At 39.5% G+C, this 25,391-nt stretch overlaps 1 protein-coding gene across 1 annotated transcript; it reads left to right on the forward strand.

Annotated features, from left to right (window-relative positions):
* The first annotated feature begins 377 nt into the window (after window positions 1-377).
* On the forward strand, window positions 378-1,442 carry LOC100668477 (olfactory receptor 1D2). Its single transcript, XM_003416834.3, has one exon. It carries the CDS (start codon window positions 413-415, stop codon window positions 1,352-1,354), a length of 942 nt encoding a protein of 313 aa, XP_003416882.1. The 5' UTR covers window positions 378-412; the 3' UTR covers window positions 1,355-1,442.
* The last annotated feature ends 23,949 nt before the right edge of the window (window positions 1,443-25,391 follow it).

Here is a 25,391-nt window from a genome sequence, read left to right on the forward strand (position 1 = left end):
CCTTTGTCCTATTGTACAATATCCATTTCTTAGAAAGTACACACCTGTTTTAAATATCATTTTAAGATCTATAAAATCTCATAACATGTAAAGGCAATGCATAATCTTTAAACACTTCTGCAGGTATTGTAAAATAGGATTATGATAGGATTAAAAATAAATGTGGACATTAATCCTCTAACACTGAGTATGCAAGGTTAGAAGTTGGTTTTAATGAATAAGTTGCATAAAGAGCTTCCATTTTACATTTTTGGGTATGTTATTACTTTTATTGCTTACATGAAACATTATAAAGTCTAGTTTAAGACATTTTTAATACTAAGAAAACTTGCTTTTGCTTATCTGAACATCCTTAGTCAATTGAGAGCACTTGGTAAATGTTTGTTGGTACTAATGTTGCAGAGTCAGGAAAATGGATGAAGACAACCAGACCAGTGCCTCCGAGTTCCTGCTGGTTGGGCTTTCGGAGAAACCCGAGCAGCAGCGAATCCTGTTTTGGATGTTCCTGTCCATGTACCTGGTCACCGTGGTGGGGAATGTGCTCATCATCCTGGCCATCAGCTCTGACTCCCGCCTGCACACTCCCATGTACTTTTTCCTGGCCAACCTCTCCTTCACCGACCTCTTCTTCGTCACCAACACAATCCCCAAGATGCTGGTGAACCTTCAGTCTAAGAACAAAGCCATCTCCTATGCGGGGTGCCTGATGCAGCTCTACTTCCTGATCTCCTTGGTAGCCCTGGACAACCTCATCCTGGCCGCAATGGCCTATGACCGCTATGTGGCCATTTGCCGCCCCCTCTACTATACCACAGCCATGAGCCCTGGCCTGTGTATCTTGCTCCTGGCCTTGTGTTGGGTCTTCTCTCTCCTCTACGGCCTCATCCATACCCTCCTTATGACTAGGGTGACCTTTTGTGGGTTCCGAAAGATCCGTTACATCTTCTGTGAGATGTACGTCCTATTGAGGCTTGCGTGTTCCAACATCCAGGCCAATCACACAGTACTGATCGCCACAGGCTGCTTCATCTTCCTCACTCCCTTTGGGTTCATGATTGTGTCCTACGCCAGGACTGTCAGAGCCATCCTCCGAATACCTTCAGTCACTGGAAAGTACAAAGCCTTCTCCACTTGCGCTTCTCATCTGGCTGTGGTCTCCCTCTTCTATGGGACACTTGGTATGGTGTATCTGCAGCCCCTCCACACATATTCCGTGAAGGACTCAGTGGCCACAGTGATGTATGCTGTGGTGACACCCATGATGAACCCTTTCATCTACAGTCTGAGGAACAAGGACATGCATGAAGCGCTAGGAAAACTCTTCCTTGGAAGAGCTTTTCAGAAGTTGACATAAGGGTAATTTTGGAAAGATGGCATTGGAATGGAGATCAGGAATTCCCTCCACCATGTGCAAAGCATTAGCCTGTGGAATACACAGGAGTGATTAGGACATAGATCCACCTCAGAATGAGCTTATAGATCTGTCATGAAGAAAAGACATATTCATGTAACCCAATGTCCCCTGGATGTCACCTGCCCTGGCAATAAATAATAATTGACTCAGTAGTAACAAGTTTTAATACTATTACCAGAATTTCACCAAGATCGAATCTTTCAACTTGCCTGACCATAGGACTACCTTATCAAAATATACCCAGTTATTATGGCAATGAATATTGGTGCTGGTTGTACAACACGATTGGTGTAATTGGTTTCATTGAATTGTACAAGTGAAAGATGTTGAATTGGCTAATGTTGTGATACCTATATTTTTAAAACAGTTAAAATAGAGAGATGAAAAATATACCCAGTTATATTTTGGGAAATGTTCCTGGGTAAAGTGTTCGCACCCAGCTACTAAGCAAAAGGTTGGTGGTTCAAACCCACCCAGCAGCACTACAGAAGACAGTCCTGGTGATGTGCTTCTGAAAGGTCACAGCCTTGGGAACCCTAAGGGGGCAGTTCTAATCTGTCACAGAGAGTCACTATGGGTTGGAATCAACTCAACAGCAACGGGTTTGGTTTGGTTTGGGTTTGAGTTGCTGTGGGGATTCAATGAGATAATGAATTCGGTAAGAAAGCCCTTAGCAGAGTGGTTGGCCCATAATAAGTGCTTTTGCTATTAAGCAGAGAAAGTTGGGCAAAGGCAGAAAACAGTCTGAGGTGTGAGAGGAACTTCCTAGTTGAGTGTTTTTTTAAGACAAGAAGCTGAGAGAGATGAAGCTGACAAGGTAGATGGGAGAGATTTTAAATAGCCTCGAATGCTATACTAAGGAATTTGGAATATATTCTGACTATAATGAGATGTCATTGAATGTTTATTAATATTAACTTTTATTATTTTTGTTAAATGATATCCATTAATTATAGAAATATTAGTTATACAAATAAGCCAAATATATTTACCTGTATTTTCACCATCCAAAGGCAACTACTATTTGCATTTGGTATAAATTCTAAACTTCAATCTCTGCTAAATACATGTCTTTCCAAAATGAATTCAAATTGTTTTGAAACTTTTTTTAACTTAACAATAATATCATCTTTCTATGTTACTGCTCAACCACATTATTACTTAATGCCTGCTCAGTATTCCAGTATTCAATTTCATGAATATGTCACAATTTCTTTAAAAAAATTTCTGTTCAATATTTCCTTGTTTTCAGTTTTTCCCAATAAATGTTTTGTACATACGTCTTTGTTTACTTCTCTCATTATTTCCTCAGGAGAAACTCCTGAAATGGAATCCCTAGGCCAAAAGTTTTTATTTTCAGGGCTTTTGATGCATTTTCCTCAAATTGCCCTGCACAACGTTTGTACCAATCTGCAATTTCACCAAGTGTTTTTGTTTTGTTTGTGTTTATTTGCTTTGTGAGAGGGCAAAGGACAGGAAGCTTCAGCAACTTTCAAGGACAAAAAACAGAAGTAACACTGTGCTTCCTTAACAACATTGCTCTAGTTAATGTTGTACTAAAAAGGGAAGTTGGTCTGGGTTTCTGGTATCTTAAAAAAATATAAGAAGCAGTGAACCAATAAAACTTAAGCCCACCGTCTGACATTTCAACCTGGGGTGAGCTATGACCTCGAGAAAGAAGCCTGCGTCTCTCCCATCAGAACCAGAGGATGGCACTAGAAGATGAGCAGCTGGCCACAGGCTGGGGCTGCTACAGGGGGTGTATCACACCCTGCCTGGTAGGATGGTGGTTTTCACAAGGAGTCACTTCCTCCATGTCCACCCAGAAGGGAGAACAGTGGCGTATCCTGCCTTGAACAGAGGAAGCGGAAAAGAGGTGAAGGGACAGCTGGGGCCTCTGCTTTCTTCTTTGTCCTCTTTACCCCATACATATAACTTGTTTTTACGTTGTTCTTTACCTTGATTTTTTTAACCACTGGCAGCACAGTGGTTAAATCACTTGGCTGCTAACCAAAAGGTCGGCAGTTTGAACTCACCAGCTACTCCTTGGAAACACAATGGGGCAGTTCTACTCTGTAGTATAGGGTCACTAGGAGTCAGAATTGACTCAACAGCAATGGGTTTTATGGTATTTCTATGTCCAAGGTTTTGAGGAATCGTCAAACTGTTTTCCACAGCGAGTGTACCATTTTGCATTCCCACCGCAATGGACGAGGGTTCCAATTTCTCCATATCCTCACCAACATTTGTTTAGTATTTGGAATAGATAAAGAACTCCTACAATTTAACAATGAAAAGGCGAACAACTTGATTTAAAAAAATGAACAAAGGATTTAAATAGGCATTTCGCCAAAGAAGATGTACAGATGATCAACGAACATATGAAAAAGTGTTCCGCATCATTAACCGTTCCAATAAAAAAAAAAAAAAAATTTCTTTCTTTTTTTTTTTTTTTTTAGGGAGAGGCAAATCAAAACCACAATGAGGTACCACTTCACTGACTAAGATTAAATAAAAAGGAAAAAATAGTGCTTAATTTGGCCCTTGGAGCTGGGGCAGATTGGAGCAAACTGTTGCCACTCCAGGGCATTGAGGCATTTTTCCCATAGACTAGTTAAAAGGTCTAAGACCTAAAAAAAAAAAAAAATTTTTTTTTTTTTAAAAGACCTAAGCTATGGTTATATGTCCTGTGGAGAAAAAGACCAAGATGTGTTGAGATCATCTGAAAGCAAATGACCACAATGGACCCTGAGACCACACTTCCTTCCCAAGGCTACAGTATTAGTGCAGAAAATGTGATATCCAGTCTGCAACTGACATGAGGAAGGCAGGTGGAAACAAGGGAGGCCTTGTGGATTTTTGTAAGACTACAGATTTTCTTTAAGAAGGTATTTCTTTAATACCACCTCTGATTTTAAGACTCTGGTTCTCAGCTTCAGGGGGCCCTCTCTTATTTCTTTAACTTAAGGCTATATGGGACAATGACAATTTCCCCATGAACTAACTAACATTTTATGTTATCATTTTAATTCTTTTTTATTTATAACATGGATAAAATTTTATTCCATTATTGTTTCTTAAAATCAAAACATGAACTGCTCTGATGTAATGATATTGAATTCTTTCCTCTTATTTGTTGGTCATCTGCATTTCTTTTGTTAATTGTTTTTATGAATTTTTTGTTAAATGGTCCTTGTGCGTTGTTCAGTTTCTACATCTGGACCTGAGTATTTGTCTTACTCTGAATGAGCATATATATATTCCATCTTTTGTCCATTGTGACTACTGTATTTTTATCAAGTCATCACTTAAAAATTGAATGACCACATCTACCACAGCCTCCACCAGACTAAGTGTGCAGTACAACTAGATGGTACTCACTACCATCTACTTGCTCTGACAGGGATCACAATAGAGGGCTCTGGACAGAGCTGGAGAAAAATGTAGAACAAAATTCTAACTCAAAAGAAAGACCAGACTTGCTGGCCTGACAGAGACTGGAAAAACCCTAATAGTATGGCCCCCAGACACTCTTTCAGCTCAGTAATGAAGTCACCCCTGAGGTTCACCCTTCAGCCAAAGATTAGACAGGCCCACAAAACAAAACGAGACTAAAGGGGCACGCCAGTCCAGAGACAAGGACTAGGAGGCAGGAGGGGAAAGGAAAGCTGGTAATGGGGAACCCAAGTTTGAGAAGGGAGAGTGTTGACATGTCTTGGCGTTGATAACCAATGTCATAAAACAATACGTGTACTAACTGTTTAATGAGAAACAGTTTGTTCTGCAAACTTTCATCTAAAGCACAATAAAAAAATAGAGGAAGTAAATACAAAAAATTGAATTAAAATATTTCATAATATTTAATTAATTCAGAAAGAATATATATATGTATATGTGTGTGTGTGTGCATGTATGTGTGTGTTTTACAAGGTATTAAAGAATAATATAATAAACATCCATATATCCACTGGGCAGCATGCCAAATAGAATGTAACCAGTATCATCATCATGTACAACATTTCTGGAAAATATTTTAATAAAGATATTTGCATTTGAGGGAACAACAAGAGAAATACCAAAAGGAAACACAATTTCCCACTTGTTAAAGAAACCTTCTGGCTTCTTCAGAGGAGAGAGAGAGAGAGCACAGAAATAATTTCCAAGGAAACCACCCCTAAGAGTTTGGGATGAATGTTGAGAAGGAAGTGATGCCTATATCTGGGGTTCTTTCGGGGTAATTGATATGATTGCTTGGGGCAGTGTTAAATGCTCATGGGTAGATGGTGTGGTAGAAAGGGAGGTGATAGACTCTCAAAATATTTTCTGATGTGTTAGCCCTCAAAAAAAGTGAAGAGAACTTTATGTTCATTCAGGCTGTTTGTGATGGCTAAGGTTGTGTGTCAACTTGGCTGGGCCGTGATTCTCAGTGGTTTGGCAGTTGTGATGTAGTTTGGCAGTTATATAATGATGTGAGCACCTCCATGATGAGATCTGATGTAAATAATCACCTCCATGATGGTATCCACTATGAACAGCCAATCAGTCGAAAGAGAATTTCCTTGGGAGTGTGGCCTGCATCTAATGTATATGGACTTTCTGGCAAAGTTAGCTGGCTTTTGCTCTGCTCTGGATCCTGCAATCAGTTCATTATCATCTGACCTTTGGTTCTTGGGATTTGAGCCAGCAGCCTACAATCTTAGCTGCAGACCTTGGATTCCCCAGCCCGTGCAGCTACTTGAGTCAAGCAAAGCCTCTAGTCTGATGCCTGACCCATAGACTTGGGAACTTCCAGGCCATTCCCTCGATACAAATCTCTCTCTCTCTCTATATATATTCTCTTCATTGGTTTTACTTCTCCAGAGAACCAGACTAAGACATTTGGTATCAAGAGTGGTTCTGGAGAAACAAAATTGTAAAGATCAGTTTTCTAAATTGATTCTCAAGTCTTAAAGATATTGATGACTCTGCTTACGGTAGTAAAAAGTTGTTGTTGTTCGTTACTGTTGAGTCTGTTCCGACTCATAGTGACCCTATGTACAACAAAATGAAATACTGCCCAGTCCTGTGACATCGTCACAATTGTCGCTATGTTTGAGCCTATTGTTGCAGCCATTGTGTCAATACATTTCGTTAAGGGTCTTCCTCTTTTTTGCTAACCCTCTACCTTACTAAGCATGATGTCGTTCTGCAGCTACTAGTCCTTCTGGGTAACATGTCCAAAGGATGTGACACAAAGTCTTGCCATCCTTGCTTCCAAGGAGCACTCTGGCTGTACTTCTTCCAAGGCAGACTTGTTGGTTCCTCTGGCAGTTCATGGTATATTCATTGTTCTTCAACAACACCATAGTTTGAAGGCATTAATTCTTCATTCTCCCTTATTTATTGTGTAGCTTTGGCTTGGTTAAGGTGCACCTTAGTCCTCGAAGTGATATCTTTGCTTTTTAACAATTTAAACACGTCTTTTGCAGTAGATTTGTCCAATGCAATAGTTCATTTGATTTCTTGACTGCTGCTTCCATGGGCGTTAATTGTGGATCCAAGTAAAATGAAATCCTTGACAACTTCAATCTTTCTCTGTTTATCATGATGTTGCTTATTGGTTCAGTTGTGAGGATTTTTGTTTTCTTTACATTGAGGTGTAATCCATACTGAAGGCTGTAGTCTTTGATCTTCCTCAGTAAGTGCTTCAAATCCTCTTCACTTCAGCAAGCAGAGTTGTGTCATCTGCATGTTGCAGGTTGTCAATTAGTCTTCCACCAATCCTAAGGCCATGTTCTTCATGTAGTCCAGCTTCTTGAATTATTTGCACAGCATACAGATCATATAATTATGATGAAAGGATACAACTCTGACACACAACTTTCCTGATTTTAAACCATACAGTATCCCCTTCTTCTGTTAGAATGACTGCCTCTTGGTCTCATGAGCACAATTAAGTGTCCTGGAATTTCCATTCTTTGCAATGTTATCCATAATTTGTTATGATCCACACAGTTGAATGCCTTTGCATAGTCAATAAAACACAGGTAAACATCTTTCTGATATTCTCTGCTTTCAGCCAAGATCCATTTGACACAGCAATGATATCCCTTGTTCCAGATCCTCTTTTGAATCCAGCTTGAATTTCTGGTGGTTCCCTGTCAATGTACTGCTACAACCACTTTTGAATTATCTTCAGCAAAATTTTACTTGTGTGTGATATATGTCTTCCTTCAATAACATCAGTTCTTGATCACATGCTACCTCCTGAAAAAGTTGAATGTCAACCAATTCTTTTTGACATAGTGACTCTGTGTATTCCTTTCATCTTCTTTTGATGCTCCCTGCATCGTTCAATATTTTGCCCATAGGATTCTTCAAAATTGCAACTTGAGTATTGAATTTTTTCTTCAGTTCTTTTAGGTTGAGAAACGCTGAGTGCATTCTTCCCTTTTGGTTTTCTAACTCTCTGTCTTTGCACATTTCATTATAATACTTTGTCTTCTCAAGCCGCCCTTTGAAATCTTCTGTTCAGCTTTTTTTCTTCATCATTTCTTCCATTAATTTTAGCTACTCAACATTCAAGAGAAAGTTTTAGAGTCTCACCTGACATCAACTTTGGTCTTTTCTTTCTCTCCTGACTTTTTAATGGCCTTTTGCTTTCTTCATGTGTCTGAGTTATTTAGTGCTGCTATAAGAGAAATACCACAAGTGGATGGCTTTAACAAAGAGAAATTTATCCTCTTACAGTCTAGGAGGCTAGAAGCCCTAATTCAGGGTGCTTGCTCCAGGGTAAGGCTCTCTCTCTCTCTTTGTTGGCTCTGGGACAAGGTGGTTCATCATCAATCTTCCCCTGTTGAGGAGCTTCTCAGAGCAGGAACCCCGGGTCCGAAGGACCCGCACTCTGCTCCTGGAGCTTCTTTCTTGGTCTCTTTGCTGGCTTCTCTTTTTTATATCTCAAAAGAGACTGACTGAAGATACAATCCAAGCTTGTAGATTGAGTCATGCCTCATTTACATAACTGCCTCTAAATCCTGCCTCATTAACATCATAGAGATAGGATTTACAACACATAGGAAAATCACATCAAATCACAAAATCATGGACAATCACACAATACTGGAATCATGGCCTAACCAAGGTGACACTCATTTTTGGGTGACACAGTTCAATCCATAACATCATGTATGAAGTCCTTGATGTCATTGCAAAACTCATCTGGTCTTTGGTCATTAATGTTCAATGCATCAAATCTATTCTTGAGATGGTTTCCAAATTCAGGTGGGATATAATCAAGGTTTTATTTTGGTTCTCATGGACTTGTTTTAATTTTCTTCAGCTTCAGCATAAACATGCACATGAGTAATTGACGACCTGTACCGCAGTCGGCCCCTGGCCTTGATGTGACTCCTTCCACAGATGTAGTCAATTTGATTCCTGTGTTTTTGATTCAATGAGGTCCACGTGTAAAGTCAGTATTTATGTTGTTGAAAAAAGGTATTTGCAATGAATAAGCCATTGGTCTTGCAAAATTCTACCATGCGATCTCAGGCTTCATTTCTATTACCAAAACCTTATTTTCCAACTACAGATTTTACTTTGTTTCCAACTTCTGCATTTCAATCACCATAATAATCAATGCATCTCCATTGCATGTTTGGCCAATTTTAGACTGCAGAAGTTGGTAAAAATCTTCAGTTTCCTCATCTTTGGCATTGGCAGTTGGTGCATAAATTTGAACAATAGTCATATTAAGTGGTTTTCCTTGTAGATGTTTGGATAATATCCTATCACTGACAGTGTTGTACTTCAGGATAGATCTTGAAATGTCCTTTTTGATGATGAATGTGATGCCATTCCTCTTCAAACTGTCATTTCCATCATAGTAGACCATATGATTGTCTAATTTCAAATGGCCAGTACCAGTTCATCTCATTAATGGCTAGGATATCAATCTTTTTGTGTTTCTTTTCATTTTTGGTGACTCCCAATTTTTGTATATTCTTACTTCATACTTTCCATGTTCTGATTATTAAAGGATGTTTGCAGCTTTTTCTTCGTATTTTGAGTTGTGCCACATCAGCAAATGAAGGTCCTGAAAGCTTGACTTCATCTATGTCATTAAGGTCGACTCAACTTTGAGGAGGTAGCTCTTCCCAAGTCGTACTTTGTGTGCTTTTCAACATGAGGGGCTCATTTTCCTGCACTGTATCAGACTCGAAGGCACATAACAACAACATATCAGACAATGTTCCACTGCTATCTGTAAGGCTTTCATTGGTCAATTTTTTCAGAAGTAGACCACCTGGTCTTCTTCCTAGCCTGTCTTACTCCGGAAGCTCGACTGAATCCTATACACCATGGGTGTACCTGCTGGTATTTGAAATACTGGTGGCATAGCTTCTAACATCACAGCAACATGCAAGCCACCACAGTATGACAAACTGACAGATGCATGGTGGAATGTATATGGATTTTCTGAAAAAGCTTTCTGGCTTTTACTCTGCTCTGAATCCTGCATTCAGCTCGTCATCATCTGACCTCCATTTCTTGGGACTTGAGCCAGCAGCCTGCCATCTGACCTGCCAATCTTGGGTTCGTCAGCCCTTGCAACTATGTGAGTCAGGAGAAGCCCCTAGCCTTGGGGCTTTCCAGCCTCTACAAACACATGAACCATTTCCTTGATATAAATCTCTCTCTCCCTACACATACATACATATATATATATATATATATATATATACACGCACATTTTTTTCTTTATATATATATATATATATACACAGTTCATTGGTTTTGCTTCTCTAGATAACTGAGCCTAAGACACTCTTATAATCAGAGGCCATTAAACATGAAGAAGGGACTATATATAAGAAAATGAGGGGGAAAATATGCTGCTTTCTTCTCTATCATAGGGCTATCTTCACTTCCTTCACTACAGTGTTACACTCTGGTGGCATCAGAAATTAGCCTCCTAGAACGAAGAAAACCAAAGACGTGAGGGAAAGATTAGACCAAAGAACTAATGGATCACAATTACCACAGGCTCCACTAGACCGAGTCCAGCACAATTGGTCGGTGCCCAGCTACAACCACCCAATTCATCTGACAGGGATCACAATAGGGGGTCCCAGACTGAGCTGGAGAAAAAAGTACAACAAAATTCTAACTCAAAAAAAGACCAGGCTTACTCATCAGACAGAGACTGAAGAAACCCGGAGAGTATGGCCCCAGACACCCTTTTAGCTCAATAATGAAGTCACTCCTTCAGCCAAAGATTAGACAGGCCCATAAAACAAAATGAGACTAAATGGGCACACCACCACAGGGACAAGGACGAGAAGGCAGGAGGGGACAAAAAAGCTGGTAATGGGGAACTTAAGGTTGAGAAGGGGAGAGTGTTAACATGTCGTGAGATTAGCAACTAAAGTCATAAAACAGTATGTATATTGTTTAGTGAGAAACTTCTTTGCTCTATAAACCATCATCTACCCAACCCAGTGCCTTCGAGTCAATTCGTACTCATAGCGACCCTACAGGAAAGAGTGGAACTGCCCCATAGAGTTTCCAAGGAGCGCCTGGTGGATTCAAACTGCCAACCTTTTGGTTAGCAGCCGTAGTACTTAACCACTATGGCAGTAGGGTTTCCAACCTTCATCTAAAGTACAATTAAAAAAAAGAAGAAAAAAGATATCAAAATTTCTCTTACTGTTAGTTATAAAAAGCATTCAGAAGTAGGCGGGGCCAAGATGGCTGACTAGGTAGACGCTATCTCGGATCCCTCTTGAAAACAAGTGAATCGATCACATACATGACAATCTACGAACCCTGAACAACAAACACAGATTTAAAGAATTGGCCTGAGTGACAGAGACGGAGAACGAACAACTACGGGGAAGCAGCGACTGTTTTCAGAGCCTGGAGCCAGCGTCCCAGTCAGGTAACCTTGGCGCCGGACTTAGGACTGGGCTCAGGGGAGCTGAACATGACACCTGTGACGGCGCAAACACGGGGCGCAGCCCTAGTCCCCTGAACTGACCCAGGGAGGGGGCCCAGCTGGTCCGCATGGGCAGCACAGCCATGCAGCTGGTGGGAGGAGAAGTCCCCGGGAGGCAGTGACCGGTTTTGGAGCCTGGAGTGCAGCATCCCAGCCAGGGAATCTTGGCGCTGGGCTTTGGACTGGGCACAGGGGAGCTGAACGCAGCATCTGGTCAGGACGCAAACACAGGACGCAGCCCTACTCCCCTGAACTAACCCCGGGAGAGGGTCCAGCTGGTCCGCGGGGGCAGCGCGGTGACGCGGCTGGTGGGACAAGAAGTCCCCGGCAGGCAGCGACTGATTTTGGAGCTGGGAGTGCAGCGTCCCAGCAGGGGAACCTTGATGCTGGGCTTTGGGCTGGCAGCAGAGGATCTGACTGTGGCTTCAGCAGGACAGACCCTCGGGGACAATCTTCACACAGCCAGCACACATAGGCGACACGCCCCTCGGGAATCTCAGATAAAATAGTCATTCCAAGCAAGATAAGCAACTTTGGCTATATTCCGGGGTGCTACTCTCTCCTGTTTTTCTGAACCCTCCCCTCCCCTTCCCAGGTGGCTTCAATAACATTGGAATTTCCTGAGCCAGAGGGAGAACAGCTCTGGCTCCTTGCCTTTGCTTTTCCCTTTTTTTTTTTTTTTGGTCTTTTCCTAACCCATTCTTCCAGCCTGAGAGAAGCAACCACAAAAAACCCAGGGACCAAAAATCCTTCCCTAATTGGACTAAAAATACAGAACCAGCTCCAGCCAAGCATATATGCTCCAAATCTCGGGCTTTCATCCTTACAGGGAACAAGGTGGCTGTTATAATGCAAAGGCAGTTCTGATAGGGATCTGACTGCATTTTTTTTAGCGGATTTACTGGAAAAACAAATTCCCCAGGTCTGATATCTCTGCTTATTCAACAGAGCCCTAACTGACCCACAACAGGGAACTGAGGGCTGAAGCTCCCCCCAGACCACCTAGCCTCTTGCCTTAGGGGTCTAAGGAGGGTGACACCTACCAATCAGTAGAGGTAATTGCATTGGGGGCCTAAGGTACAGCTGAAGAGCCCTCCCACCAAGGTGCTATAGGAATAGAGACACACCTACCTCACTGACACTTGGGGGAAGCCTGTCAGCATCCTGCCCCCCCTTGAGTGTGAACCCCAGCTGCTAATAGAATCTGGTGCACACAACTATCACCACTACTTCTCAAGGTGGATAGGTGTTAGGGTGCAGCACACACTTGATGACCCAAAATCAGATTCTACTCAAGAATAGTGAATAGACTCGGGCATATATATCTGGCAACAGCCCAAACCAGTTGGTAATAGGTCATAAGTAAGTCAAGGGCTACAACAAACAAGACAGCACAATCTAGTAGCCCATCCACGTATATTGAAAGAAAACAAAACAAGATAAGACTCAGTGAGCAAATATAGAATAAATCTTAGGGATGGCTGGGAGACAGCAGTCGATATCAAACCACATAAAGAAGCAGACCATGACAGCTTCTACAACCCCCCCAAAAAAAGAATCAAAATCTTTCCCAAATGAAGATACAATCCTGGAATTATCAGACACAGAATATAAAAAGCTAATTTAAAGAATGCTTCAAGACATCAGGGATGACCTCAGAAATGAAATAAGGCAAACTGCAGAAAAAGCCAAGGAACACACTGATAAAACAGTTGAAGAACTCAAAAAGATTATTCAAGAACATACTGGAAAAATTAATAAGTTGCAAGAATCCATAGAGAGACAGCATGTAGAAATCCAAAAGATTAACAATAAAATTACAGAATCAGACAACGCAACAGGAAGTCAGAGGAGCAGACTCGAGCAATTAGAATGCAGACTGGGACATCTGGAGGACCAGGGAATTAACACCAACATAGCTGAAAAAAAATCAGATAAAAGAATTAAAAAAAATGAAGGAACCCTAAGAATCATGTGGGACTCTATCAAGAAAGATAACTTGCGTGTGACTGGAGTCCCAGAAGAGGGAGGGAGGACAGAAAACACAGAGAAAATAGTTGAAGGTCTGCTGACAGAAAACTTCCCTGACACCATGAAAGATGAAAGGATATCTATACAAGATGCTCATCGAACCCCATTTAAGATTGATCCAAAAAGAAAAACACCAAGACATATTATCATCAAACTTGCCAAAACCAAAGATAAACAGAAAATTTTAAAAGCAGCCAGGGAGAAAAGAAAGGTCTCCTACAAGGGAGAATCAATAAGAATAAGTTCAGACTACTCAGCAGAAACCATGCAGGCAAGAAGGCAATGGGACGACATATACAGAGCACTGAAGGAGAAAAACTGCCAGCCAAGGATCATATATCCAGCAAAACTCTCTCTGAAATATGAAGACGAAATTAAGATATTTACAGATAAACACAAGCTTAGAGAATTTGCAAAAACCAAACCAAAGCTACAAGAAATACTAAAGGAAATTGTTTGGTCAGAAAACCAATAATATCAGATACCAGCACAACACAAGGTCACAGATCAGAACATCCTGATATCAACTCAAATAGGGAAATCACAAAAACAAATTAAGATTAATTTTAAAAAAATGCTCAAAACAGGGAATCATTGAAGTCAATATGTAAAAGATCACAATAATGAAAAAGAGGGACTAAATACAGGTGGCACAGAACTGCCATATGCAGAGGGATACAAGGCGATATAGGACAATACAAGTTAGGTTTTTACTTAGAAAAATATGGGTAAATAATAAGGTAACCAAGAAGAGGTATAACAACTCCATAACTCAAAATAAAAGCCAAGAAAAACGTAACGACTCAACAAACATAAAGTCAAATACTATGAAAATGAGGATCTCACAATTTACAAAGAAAAACGTCTCAGCACAAAACAGTAAGTGGAAAAATGAAATTGTCAACAACACACATAAAAAGGCATCAAAATGACAACACTAAACACTTACTTATCTATAATTACGCTGAATGTAAACGGACTAAATGCACCAATAAAGAAACAGAGAGTCACAGACTGGATAAAGAAACACGATCCGTCTATATGCTGCCTACAAGAGACACACCTTAGACTTAGAGACACAAGCAAACTAAAACTCAAAGGATGGAAAAAAATATATCAAGCAAACAATAAGCAAAAAAGAAGAGGAGTAGCAATATTAAATTCTGACAAAATAGACTTTAGACTTAAATCCACCACAAAGGATAAAGAAGGGCACTATATAATGCTAAAAGGGACAATTGATCAGGAAGACATAACCATATTAAATATTTATGCATCCAATGATGGGGCTGCAAGATACATAAATCAAATTTTAACAGAATTGAAAAGTGAGATAGACACCTCCACATTTATAGTAGGAGACTTCAACACACCACTTTCGGAGAAAGACAGGACATCCAGTAAGAAGCTCAATAGAGACACGGAAGACCTACTTACAACAATCAACCGACTTGACCTCATTGACTTATACAGATCTCTCCACCCAACAGCTGCAAAATATACTTTTTTTTCTAGTGCACATGGAACATTCTCTAGAATAGACCACATATTAGGTCATAAAACAAATCTTTGCAGAGTCCAAAACATCGAAATATTACAAAGCATCTTCTCAGACCACAAGGCAATGAAACTAGAAATCAATAACAGAAAAACTAGGGAAAAGAAATCAAATACTTGGAAAATGAACAATACCCTCCTGAAAAAAGACTGGGTTATAGAAGACATCAAGGAGGGAATAAGGAAATTCTTAGAAAGCAACGAGAATGAAAATACTTCCTATCAAAACCTCTGGGACACAGCAAAAGCAGTGCTCAGAGGCCAATTTATATCGATAAGTGCACACATACAAAAAGAAGAAAGAGCCAAAATCAGAGAACTGTCCCTACAACTTGAACAAATAGAAAGTGAGCAACACAAGAATGCATCAGGCACCAGAAGAAAACAAATAATAAAAATTAGAGCTGAACTAAATGAATTAGAGAACAGAAAAACAATCGAAAGAATTAACAAAGCCAAAAGCTGGTTCTTTGAAAAAACTAACAAAATCAATAAAGCATTGGCTAGACTGACTAAAGAAATACAGGAAAGGAAACAAATAACCCGAATAAGAAAGGAGAAGGGCCACATCACAACAGACCCAATAGAAATTAAAAGAATCGTATCAGATTATTACGAAAAATTGTACTCTAACAAATTTGCAAACCTAGAAGAAATGGATGAATTCCTGGAAAAACACTACCTACCTAAACTAACACAATCAGAAGTAGAACAACTAAATAGACCCATAACAAAAAAAGAGATTGAAACAGTAATCAAAAAACTCCCAACAAAAAAAAGCCCTGGCCCGGACGGCTATACTGCAGAGTTCTACCAAACTTTCAGAGAAGAGTTAACACCACTACTACTGAAGGTATTTCAAAGCATAGAAAATGACGGAATACTACCCAACTCATTCTCTGAAGCCACCATCTCCATGATACCAAAACCAGGTAAAGACATCACAAAAAAAGAAAATTACAGACCTACATCCCTCATAAACATAGATGCAAAAATCCTCAACAAAATTCTAGCCAATAGAATTCAACAACATATAAAGAAAATAATTCACCACAACCAAGTGGGATTTATACCAGGTATGCAAGGCTGGTTTAATATTAGAAAAACCATTAATGTAATCTACCATATAAATAAAACAAAAGACAAAAACCACATGATCTTATCAATTGATGCAGAAAAGGCATTTGACAAAGTCCAACACCCAGTTATGATAAAAACTCTCACCAAAATAGGAATTGAAGGAAAATTCCTCAACATAATACAGGGCATCTATTTTTTTTTTTTTTTATGCAAAGCCAACAGCCAACATCACTCTAAATGGAGAGAGCCTGAAAGCATTTCCCTTGAGAACGGGAACCAGACAAGGATGCCCTTTATCACCGCTTTTATTCAACACTGTGCTAGAAGTCCTAGCCAGAGCAATTAGGCTAGACAAAGAAATGAAGGGCATCCGGATTGGCAAAGAGGAAGTAAAATTATCTCTATTTGCAGATGACATGATCTTACACACAGAAAACCCCAAGGAATCCTCCAGAAAACTACTGAAACTAATAGAAGAGTTTGGCAGAGTCTCAGGTTATAAGATAAACATACAAAAATCACTTCGATTCCTCTACATCAACAAAAAGAACATCGAAGAGGAAATCACCAAATCAATACCATTCACAGTAGCCCCCAAGAAGATAAAATACTTAGAAATAAATCTTACCAAGGATGTAAAAGACCTATACAAAGAAAACTACAAAGCTCTACTACAAGAAATTCAAAATGACATACTTCAGTGGAAAAACATACCTTGCTCGTGGATAGGAAGACTTAACATAGTAAAAATGTCTATTCTACCAAAAGCCATCTATACATACAATGCACATAGTCCAAATTCCAATGTCATTTTTTAACGTGATAGAGAAACAAATCACCAACTTCATATGGAAGGGAAAGAAGCCTCGGATAAGCAAAGCATTACTGAAAAAGAAGAAGAAAGTGGGAGGCCTCACTCTACCCGATTTCAGAACCTCTTATACAGCCACAGTAGTCAAAACAGCCTGGTATTGGTACAACAACAGGCACATAGACCAGTGGAACAGAATTGAGAACCCAGATATAAATCCATCCACATATGAGCAGCTGATATTTGACAAAGGACCAGTGTCAGTTAATTGGGGAAAAGATAGTCTTTTTAACAAATGGTGCTGGCATAACTGGAAATCCATTTGCAAAAAAATGAAACAGGACCCATACCTCACACCATGCACAAAAACTAACTCCAAGTGGATCAAAGACCTAAACATAAAGACTAAAACGATAAAGATCATGGAAGAAAAAATAGGGACAACCTTAGGAGCCCTAATACAAGGCATAAACAGAATACAAAACATTACCAAAAATGATGAAGAGAAACCCGATAACTGGGAGCTCCTAAAAATCAAACACCTATGCTCATCTAAAGACTTCACCAAAAGAGTAAAAAGACCACCTACAGATTGGGAAAGAATTTTCAGCTACGACATCTCCGACCAGCGCCTGATCTCTAAAATCTATATGATTCTGTCAAAACTCAACCACAAAAAGACAAACAACCCAATCAAGAAGTGGGCAAAGGATATGAACACACACTTCACTAAAGAAGATATTCAGGCAGCTAACAGATACATGAGAAAATGCTCTCGCTCATTAGCCATTAGAGAAATGCAAATTAAAACTATGATGAGATTCCATCTCACTCCAACAAGGCTGGCATTAATCCAAAACACAGAAAATAATAAATGTTGGAGAGGCTGCGGAGAGATTGGAACTCTTATACACTGCTGGTGGGAATATAAAATGGTACAACCACTTTGGAAATCTATCTGGCGTTATCTTAAACAGTTAGAAATAGAACTACCATACAACCCAGAAATCCCACTCCTCGGAATATACCCTAGAGAAATAAGAACCTTCACACAAACAGATATATGCACACCCATGTTTATTGCAGCTCTGTTTACAATAGCAAAAGGCTGGAAGCAACCAAGGTGTCCATCAGTGGATGAATAGTTAAATAAATTATGGTATATTCACACAATGGAATACTACGCATCGATAAAGAACAGTGACGAATCTGTGAAACATTTCATAACATGGAGGAATCTGGAAGGCATTATGCCGAGCGAAATTAGTCAGAGGCAAAAGGACAAATATTGTATAAGACCACTATTATAAGATCTTGAGAAATAGTATAAACTGAGAAGAACACATACTTTTGTGGTTACGAGGGGGGGAGGGAGGGAGGGTGGGAGAGGTTTTATACTGATTAATTAGTAGATAAGAACTGCTTTAGGCGAAGGGAAGGACAATACTCAATACATGGAAGGTCAGCTCAACTGGACTGGACCAAAAGCAAAGAAGTTTCCGGGATAAACTGAATGCTTCAAAGGTCAGCCGAGCAAGGGCGGGGGTTTGGGGACCATAGTTTAAGGGGACTTCTAAGTCAATTGGCAAAATAATTCTATTATGAAAACATTCTGCATCCCACTTTGAAATGTGGCATCTGGGGTCTTAAATGCTAACAAGCGGCCATCTAAGATGCATCAATTGGTCTCAACCCACCTAGAGCAAAGGAGAATGAAGAACACCAAGGTCACACGATAACTAAGAGCCCAAGAGACAGAAAGGGCCACATGAACCAGAGACCCACATCATCCTGAGACCAGAAGAACTAGTAGGTGCCTGGCCACAATCAATGACTGCCCTGACAGGGAGCACAATAGAGAACTCCTGAGGGAGCAGGAGATCAGTGGGATGCAGACCCCAAATTCTCATAAAAAGACCAGACTTAATGGTCTGACTGAGACTAGAGGAATCCCGGCGGTCATGGTCCCCAAACCTTCTGTTGGCCCAGGACAGGAACCATTCCCGAAGACAACTCATCAGACATGAAAGGGACTGGACAGTGGGTAGGAGAGAGATGCTGATGAAGACTGAGCTAATTATATCAGGTGGACACTTGAGATTGTGTTGGCATCTCCTGTCTGGAGCGGGGATGAGAGGATAGAGAGAGTTGGAAGCTGGCAAAATTGTCACGAAAGGAGAGACTGGAAAGGCTGACTCATTAGGGGGAGAGCAAGTGGGAGTACAGAGTAAGGTGTATATAAACTTATATGTGACAGTCGACTTGGTTTGTAAACGTTCACTTGAAGCTCAATAAAAGTTAATAAAAAAAGCATACAGAAGTGAAAAAGTATATGGAACTGTGTGTGTGCTTGTGTATTACAGAGTGGATAAGAAATTTTCAAGGAAATAAAAGTGTACAGTGATATGTAGGGATCTAGAACCTGAAATTTAATTTTTAGGAGTGACTCAGCCCCAACCTTCTCTGTCAAAATGGAGGAGACCCAGGGCTTTAGAGTGAAGTCTGTGATTTTCTTAGACTCAAAAGTAATAAAATAAATATAAAGCCTCAAATCTCTGCCATTTTGCAGGGTCTTGGGGGAGGTGGGAGAAATTAGCCTCCCAGGAAACAGGAAATAGATAGGGAGAGAGATAAGAAAAAGTAAACAACTCAAACTTGCAATGATGTCTTGTACTTTCTGGTACTTTAGACTTCAAAAGGGGGCTGTCTCTAGCCTGGCATTATGGGCAGGTAGTTAGGGCAGGAAATGTAAGCTCCACTTAATGGTGGCATCTCTGAGGCCTTGAAGACTTGCCCATATCCCCAAAGTTACTCAGGAAGCTATAAATACAGTTGGGACTAGGTATGGTTTGCCTAAGAGAGGCATTTGCTTTCCCAGATGTCAACAGCAAGCAGGGCCTTTGAGCAAAGGGAAGCCAACTCCCAGGTCTTCCTTGGACCAGGGCATGAGGAAGAGCCCCCAGAGGAGAGGCAAGAGGGAGAAGCTATCTTCAAACTCAGTTTCATAATGAATACCCAGGAATGTGGTGCTTTCTCTCTCAGGGCCTTGTTAGTGTGGGCAACTGGGACTATGTCTTAGGATCTCATAATGATTTTGGAAGTGATGGTAGAAGGGCTGTACTGTGCTAAAAGGACTCCTGGGAAGCTGCCTATCCATATATTTTCTAGACCAGTCCCTTGGAAATTGGGAGTCAGGTAGAGGTCACAGAACAATGAACAGAGAATGTGAGAAGGTTGAGGAGTGTGTTCCTTTGATTCCTATACCCACCTTTAGTTACTCACCCAACAGCTCCCCTCTCAAGAGAAAGCACTAGTTCTTCTCTCACCAGGGAAGCCTGGAGCAGTAGGAAAGCACAATAGACAGACCTCTTCTGGTTATTCCACTTTGGACAAGCTCCTGAACCCCTATGGATCTCAATGTCCTCATCTGTGAAATGAGCATATCCTCCACCAACTAACATTGCCAAGAAGATTAAATGAAATAAAAGTCATTAAGCTGACAGGAGAGGTTTAACAATATTACTACTGTCATACTAATGGATAATACTCATTAGTGTTTACATGTACATGGTAAATGTGTTCAGAACTTCATAAGTGTGAAATCCCTATCAATCCTCGCAATAATTCTATGAGGTAGATTGTAGCAAACATATCAGATGTTTTGACAAATATTTACTCAACCTTTCTTCTGATTTCACCCATGGCCAGGGTGGAAAGTATCCTGCAGACTTCCACTCATTGCAAGCTGATGGGGTGTAGTCTCTTCTCTGGGCTCCTCGGATGCTGTGAACAATGGAGGAGCTTACTCAGGCCAAGCACACATGGATCTCGGAAGTGTAGAGGGTACCTTGACAATGGGTGATAGAAACCAAGGGATTAAGGCCGGCCACACCTTCTTTAGACAATCCTAAGAAGCATTCTATATGCTCTTGCACAATTAGGTTTCTGCTGTCCATAGCAGGGACTTTGGTAATTCACTCCTCAATCATAGACATTTTTTATTTCTCTTTCTCATTGTCTTCATAACCTCAGTCTTGCTCCCTGGGATTACCTCCCAATAGAAGCACACATGTATCTTCTCTCAGGATCTTCTTTCTTGGAAGGCTAGATAGTTGGTACTGGAAGTGTCCCCAGAAAGTACATCTGGATGGAATTCTGAACTGCACCATTCACCACTGCTTTGGGCAAGCGGGATTCATGATAACACTAGCATGTGGTATCATCATAATTATTAAGACTCACTTGTAGTAGGTTGGAATGAGGTACAAGTGGAAGGTGAACACTGGGTTATGTGTTAGCAGTAGCACATTAATGTTATGAAAACCGTGGCAATTATGAGAATTGTAGAGTTTTATGAGTAAAGGATTTTTTTTTTTTTTTTAACTTCCTTGGAAGCCTTAAAGAAACAGAATGATCAGTTCAGGTCTGCCAATTTTCAAGTCAGTGTATGTCGTAAAAGACATCCATGGCAACTTCTAGTGCAACATTAATCATTTGCAGTCATAAGGCAAACAGTGCTGGAAATCAGGGGTGGGGTTTAATTACAAGGTTGGCAGAGTTGCAAAGCAGGTTGAATGTGAAGCTTAGGCAGGTCTCCTATGCTAAAATCAGGGCTCCAATAAAGGAGGAGAGAGACCCTGAGTCCAGGAATGGGGATGGTTGAGTGAATGGATGTACAAATATTGAGCCCTCTGTTTCCCCTGAACCCTCTTGACTGGAAGAGGCATCCTTTCCCCCTTACTGAAGAAGAGCAGCCTCACTATACCTGAGATCATGTAAAAAAATAAAAAATTATATTTTTAAAGGCCTCGTATATTGCAGATTCATCACAAGATTCTTCTCGCCCCCTTCAAGAATTGCTCCCACCTCCCCCTCAGTGCCTCCCGAACAACTAGAGTCAGGTCTCAGCATAGTCTGAGAATGGAAACCCTGTCTCTGATCCAAGAGAAAATAACTAGCTCACAGTAAAGAATTGCCCCACCTGGCTGTGGTGGCTGAATAAGGGCCCCCAAAGATATCCACATCCTAATCTCTGGAACCTGTGAATGTTGTCTTACAAGGAAAAAAAGGACTTTGCAGATGTGATTAAGTTCAGGTTCTTGAGATGGGGAGATTATCCTGTATTATTATCTGAATGGGCCCTAAAAATAATCACAAGCACATTTATAAGAGAGAGGCAGAGGGGAACTTGACCATAGAAGAGGAAATGGCAAGTAGAGATTGGAGTGATATGACCTCATGTAAGCCAAGAAATGCCAGCAGTCATTATGAGTTGGAAAAGGCAAGGAATGTATGATTCTCTGGAGCCTCCAGAATGAAACTGCACTGCCAATACCTTGATTTTGGCCTTGTAAGACTCATTTCAGACTTCTGGCCTCAAGAACTGTAAGAGAATAAATTCTTGTTGTTTTAAACCACTAAAGTTGTAGTGATTTGTTACAGTAGCAATAGGAAACTAATATGCTGGCAAAAACTCTCAGTTCCTCCATTTACTGATTGAGCATGTGAGAGAGTGGGAATGGAACAGAATATAAGGCTACATACAGACAATTAATTGACAGTGGAGCACTTTCTCTTGACTCAGCATTTAACATCCTGGTGAGGGTACCTCGAGGTGGTCCTAATAAACTGCCAAGGTGCCCTTTGAAGTTTGAGAAAGATGATGGACTATATGAAATGAGATGCATTGCCTTGGAAGAAGTCGAGGAAGGGTCCAGAAGACTCAGAGACCCTTATCTGAGATCCAAGGAACCACCACTCATTATGTTCTCTGGGAAGATCCTTACTAAGGAAATATGAAATGCACCGGTGAGAAGGACATTGGAATCTTTGAGAAGCTCAGTGGTAGCTGTTCTGTGTTTTTAATTTGCATTTCTCTGATGATGAGTGATGTCGAGCATATTTTCATGTACTTACTGGTTATTTGTGTATCTTATTTTGCAAAATGAAACATAAACTAGAGGAAGACAGGAAAAATATTAAGGAAAATGTAAAATCACTACAGAAAGTAAAGCAAAATTAAATACAGCATAACTGGAAAAATTCAGACAGGATAGGATAGTTAAAAATAAGCATAAGGAAATAGAAAAGGAATGAAAATGATAGATGAATGGACAGACAAAGGAGATCCAACATATATACTATTGGAGTCCCCAAAAGGAAAACAAAATAATGGGAAAGAACAACTATCTGAAAGTAAAATTTAATTTAAAAAATTCTAGAAACAATAGAGTACCTGAATTTACAGATTGAAAGGGCACACCTTGTGCCGGGAAAAACTGATACAGAATTGATTGAGGCCATTATAATATTATTAAATATTCGTGACTTGAAAAAAGGTTAGCCAGGTCAAAAAGATCATATCACCTCTATAGGAAAAAAATTAATCTGGCTTCTTAGCTCTCCAAATCAATATTTAAAACTAGAATATAATGAAAAAAATGCATGCAATGCATCCAAGGAAAGAAAATGTAATGCTAGAATGTTACAATTATCCAGATGATTATGTAAGTACAAAGATAATTAGGCAGTGCAAGAATTCAAGGAATATTGTTAACATCAGCCATTTTTGAAAATAGGAGTAGCTAACAGATGTCAGCGAACAAAGAGGAAAATGGGAAAACCACAGTATATGAACTGATAGTTAATTTTAATTTAACTATAGAAGTAAGGCTAAAATATTTGTGAAAACTATAGGTATAGAATAAAATACAAATATTTTAAAAATCTGACAAGATTAAAGGGTTATAATAACAGAAAGTGGAAGGGGATGGAAAAGAAAGGGTCGGAAGAATATAAATGTGCTTATTTCCTTATCTTTTATAACTTGGTGTTAAAAATATTAATTAAACCTGACAAATTGTGTAACAGAGGTATAAGTGCATAAGCCATTATAAAGGAAAAGATTAAGAAGATATAATCAAATAAATTTCTTGGTAGAGGAAAAACAGAATTAAAGGAAATAGATTAATTTTATCATTGCTTTTGCTAGGGAGTCAATATACATTGTCTAAAGACACAGAGTTTGGGGACTATACAAAAAGTTATAAAGATAACCCTAGAACAACTCTTCAAACGGACGAAACATATGCAAAACAAAGTAAAACAAATAAGAGACCTTCTAGTGAATTTTTAAAGCAGAAAAAGCAAAATGCATAACATAATAGAATAGAATTAGAATTAAATTTACTGATAACAGTAAAATTAAATGGGTTAAACTCATCTAGCAAAAGAAAAGAATTTCTGATTGAATGTAAAAATCCAACTTTATCTTATTCCAAAATAGATAGCTAAAACAAAGCTAATCAAAAAGTTTAAAATGTAAAGGGATACTAGTCAAAAAAAGGTAGTCAAAAATAATGCAGGGGTCATAATTTTAATAACAGTTTAATCTGAATTTTAAAAAGACATTAAATGAGAAAAACAAGAACATTTTATAATTACAAAGGGTACAAGAAGATACAATAGCTTTGACAATGAATGCTCCATATACATAGTACTGATTGAAAAAACCAAACCCATTGCTGTAGAGTCAATTCTGACTCATAGCGACCCTATAGGACAGAGTAGAACTGCCCCATCAAGTTTCCAAGGAGTGCCTGGGGGATTTGAACTGCCAACCTTTTGGTTAGCAGCTGTTAATACTTAACCACTACGCCACCAGGGTTTCCAAAGTGCAGGGAGAAATAGCTAGAAACAGGATAATAGTTGGTAGGCTTTATATCACTTACATTTTTAAATTAAAATATTATGAAAATTTCATATGCTCAATTTATATGTGTATATAAATTTTACAAGGCACAGAAAATAATGTAAAAAACATCCATATAAAGAATAACCAGTACCACTGGAAACTTTGTATATTTCACCCCCTTCTGGAATAACCATGACCCTGAGTTTTTGAGTTCCTCATTTCCTTCCTTCCTTTCATGGTTTAATTACATACATATGTATCAAAAAATAAATACATTATTTATGTTTGCAAATGTTTGGAATTTCATGTAAATGGTATCATATTGTGTATATTCTTTTTAATTCATTTTATTGAGGCATAATTTACATACTATTTAATGAGTTTGGGCAAATGTATATACTAATGTACCCACCACCACAATGAAAATACAGAGTATTTTTCTTACTGACAAAAATTTCCTAGTGCTCCTTTGCCCTCCATCCCTCCCTTCCCCACGGGACCCAGGGAACCACAGATCTGCTTTCTTTCATTATAAATTAGTTTGTATTTTCTAGAATTTCCAACACATTGGATCATTTACATGTGAATTCTTTCAATCAGCATAGTGTTTTAAAATTTATTCCTGGTTTTGTGAATGTCAGCAGTTTGTTCCTTTTATGGCTGATTGGTATTCCACATGTATCCATTCGCCTATTGAGGGATATTTGAGTTGTATGGTAGGCAGCTTCTAAAATGGCTGCCAATGAGTCTTGCTTCCTGGTATTCTTGTTTGAGTGCAATCCCCTCCCTGCTTTGTTGGCTGATTTAGAAACTTGTTTCTAATAAATAG

The sequence above is a fragment of the Loxodonta africana genome, chromosome 18, assembly GCF_030014295.1.
Source record: "Loxodonta africana isolate mLoxAfr1 chromosome 18, mLoxAfr1.hap2, whole genome shotgun sequence".
In the NCBI taxonomy this organism is placed as follows: domain Eukaryota; kingdom Metazoa; phylum Chordata; class Mammalia; order Proboscidea; family Elephantidae; genus Loxodonta; species Loxodonta africana.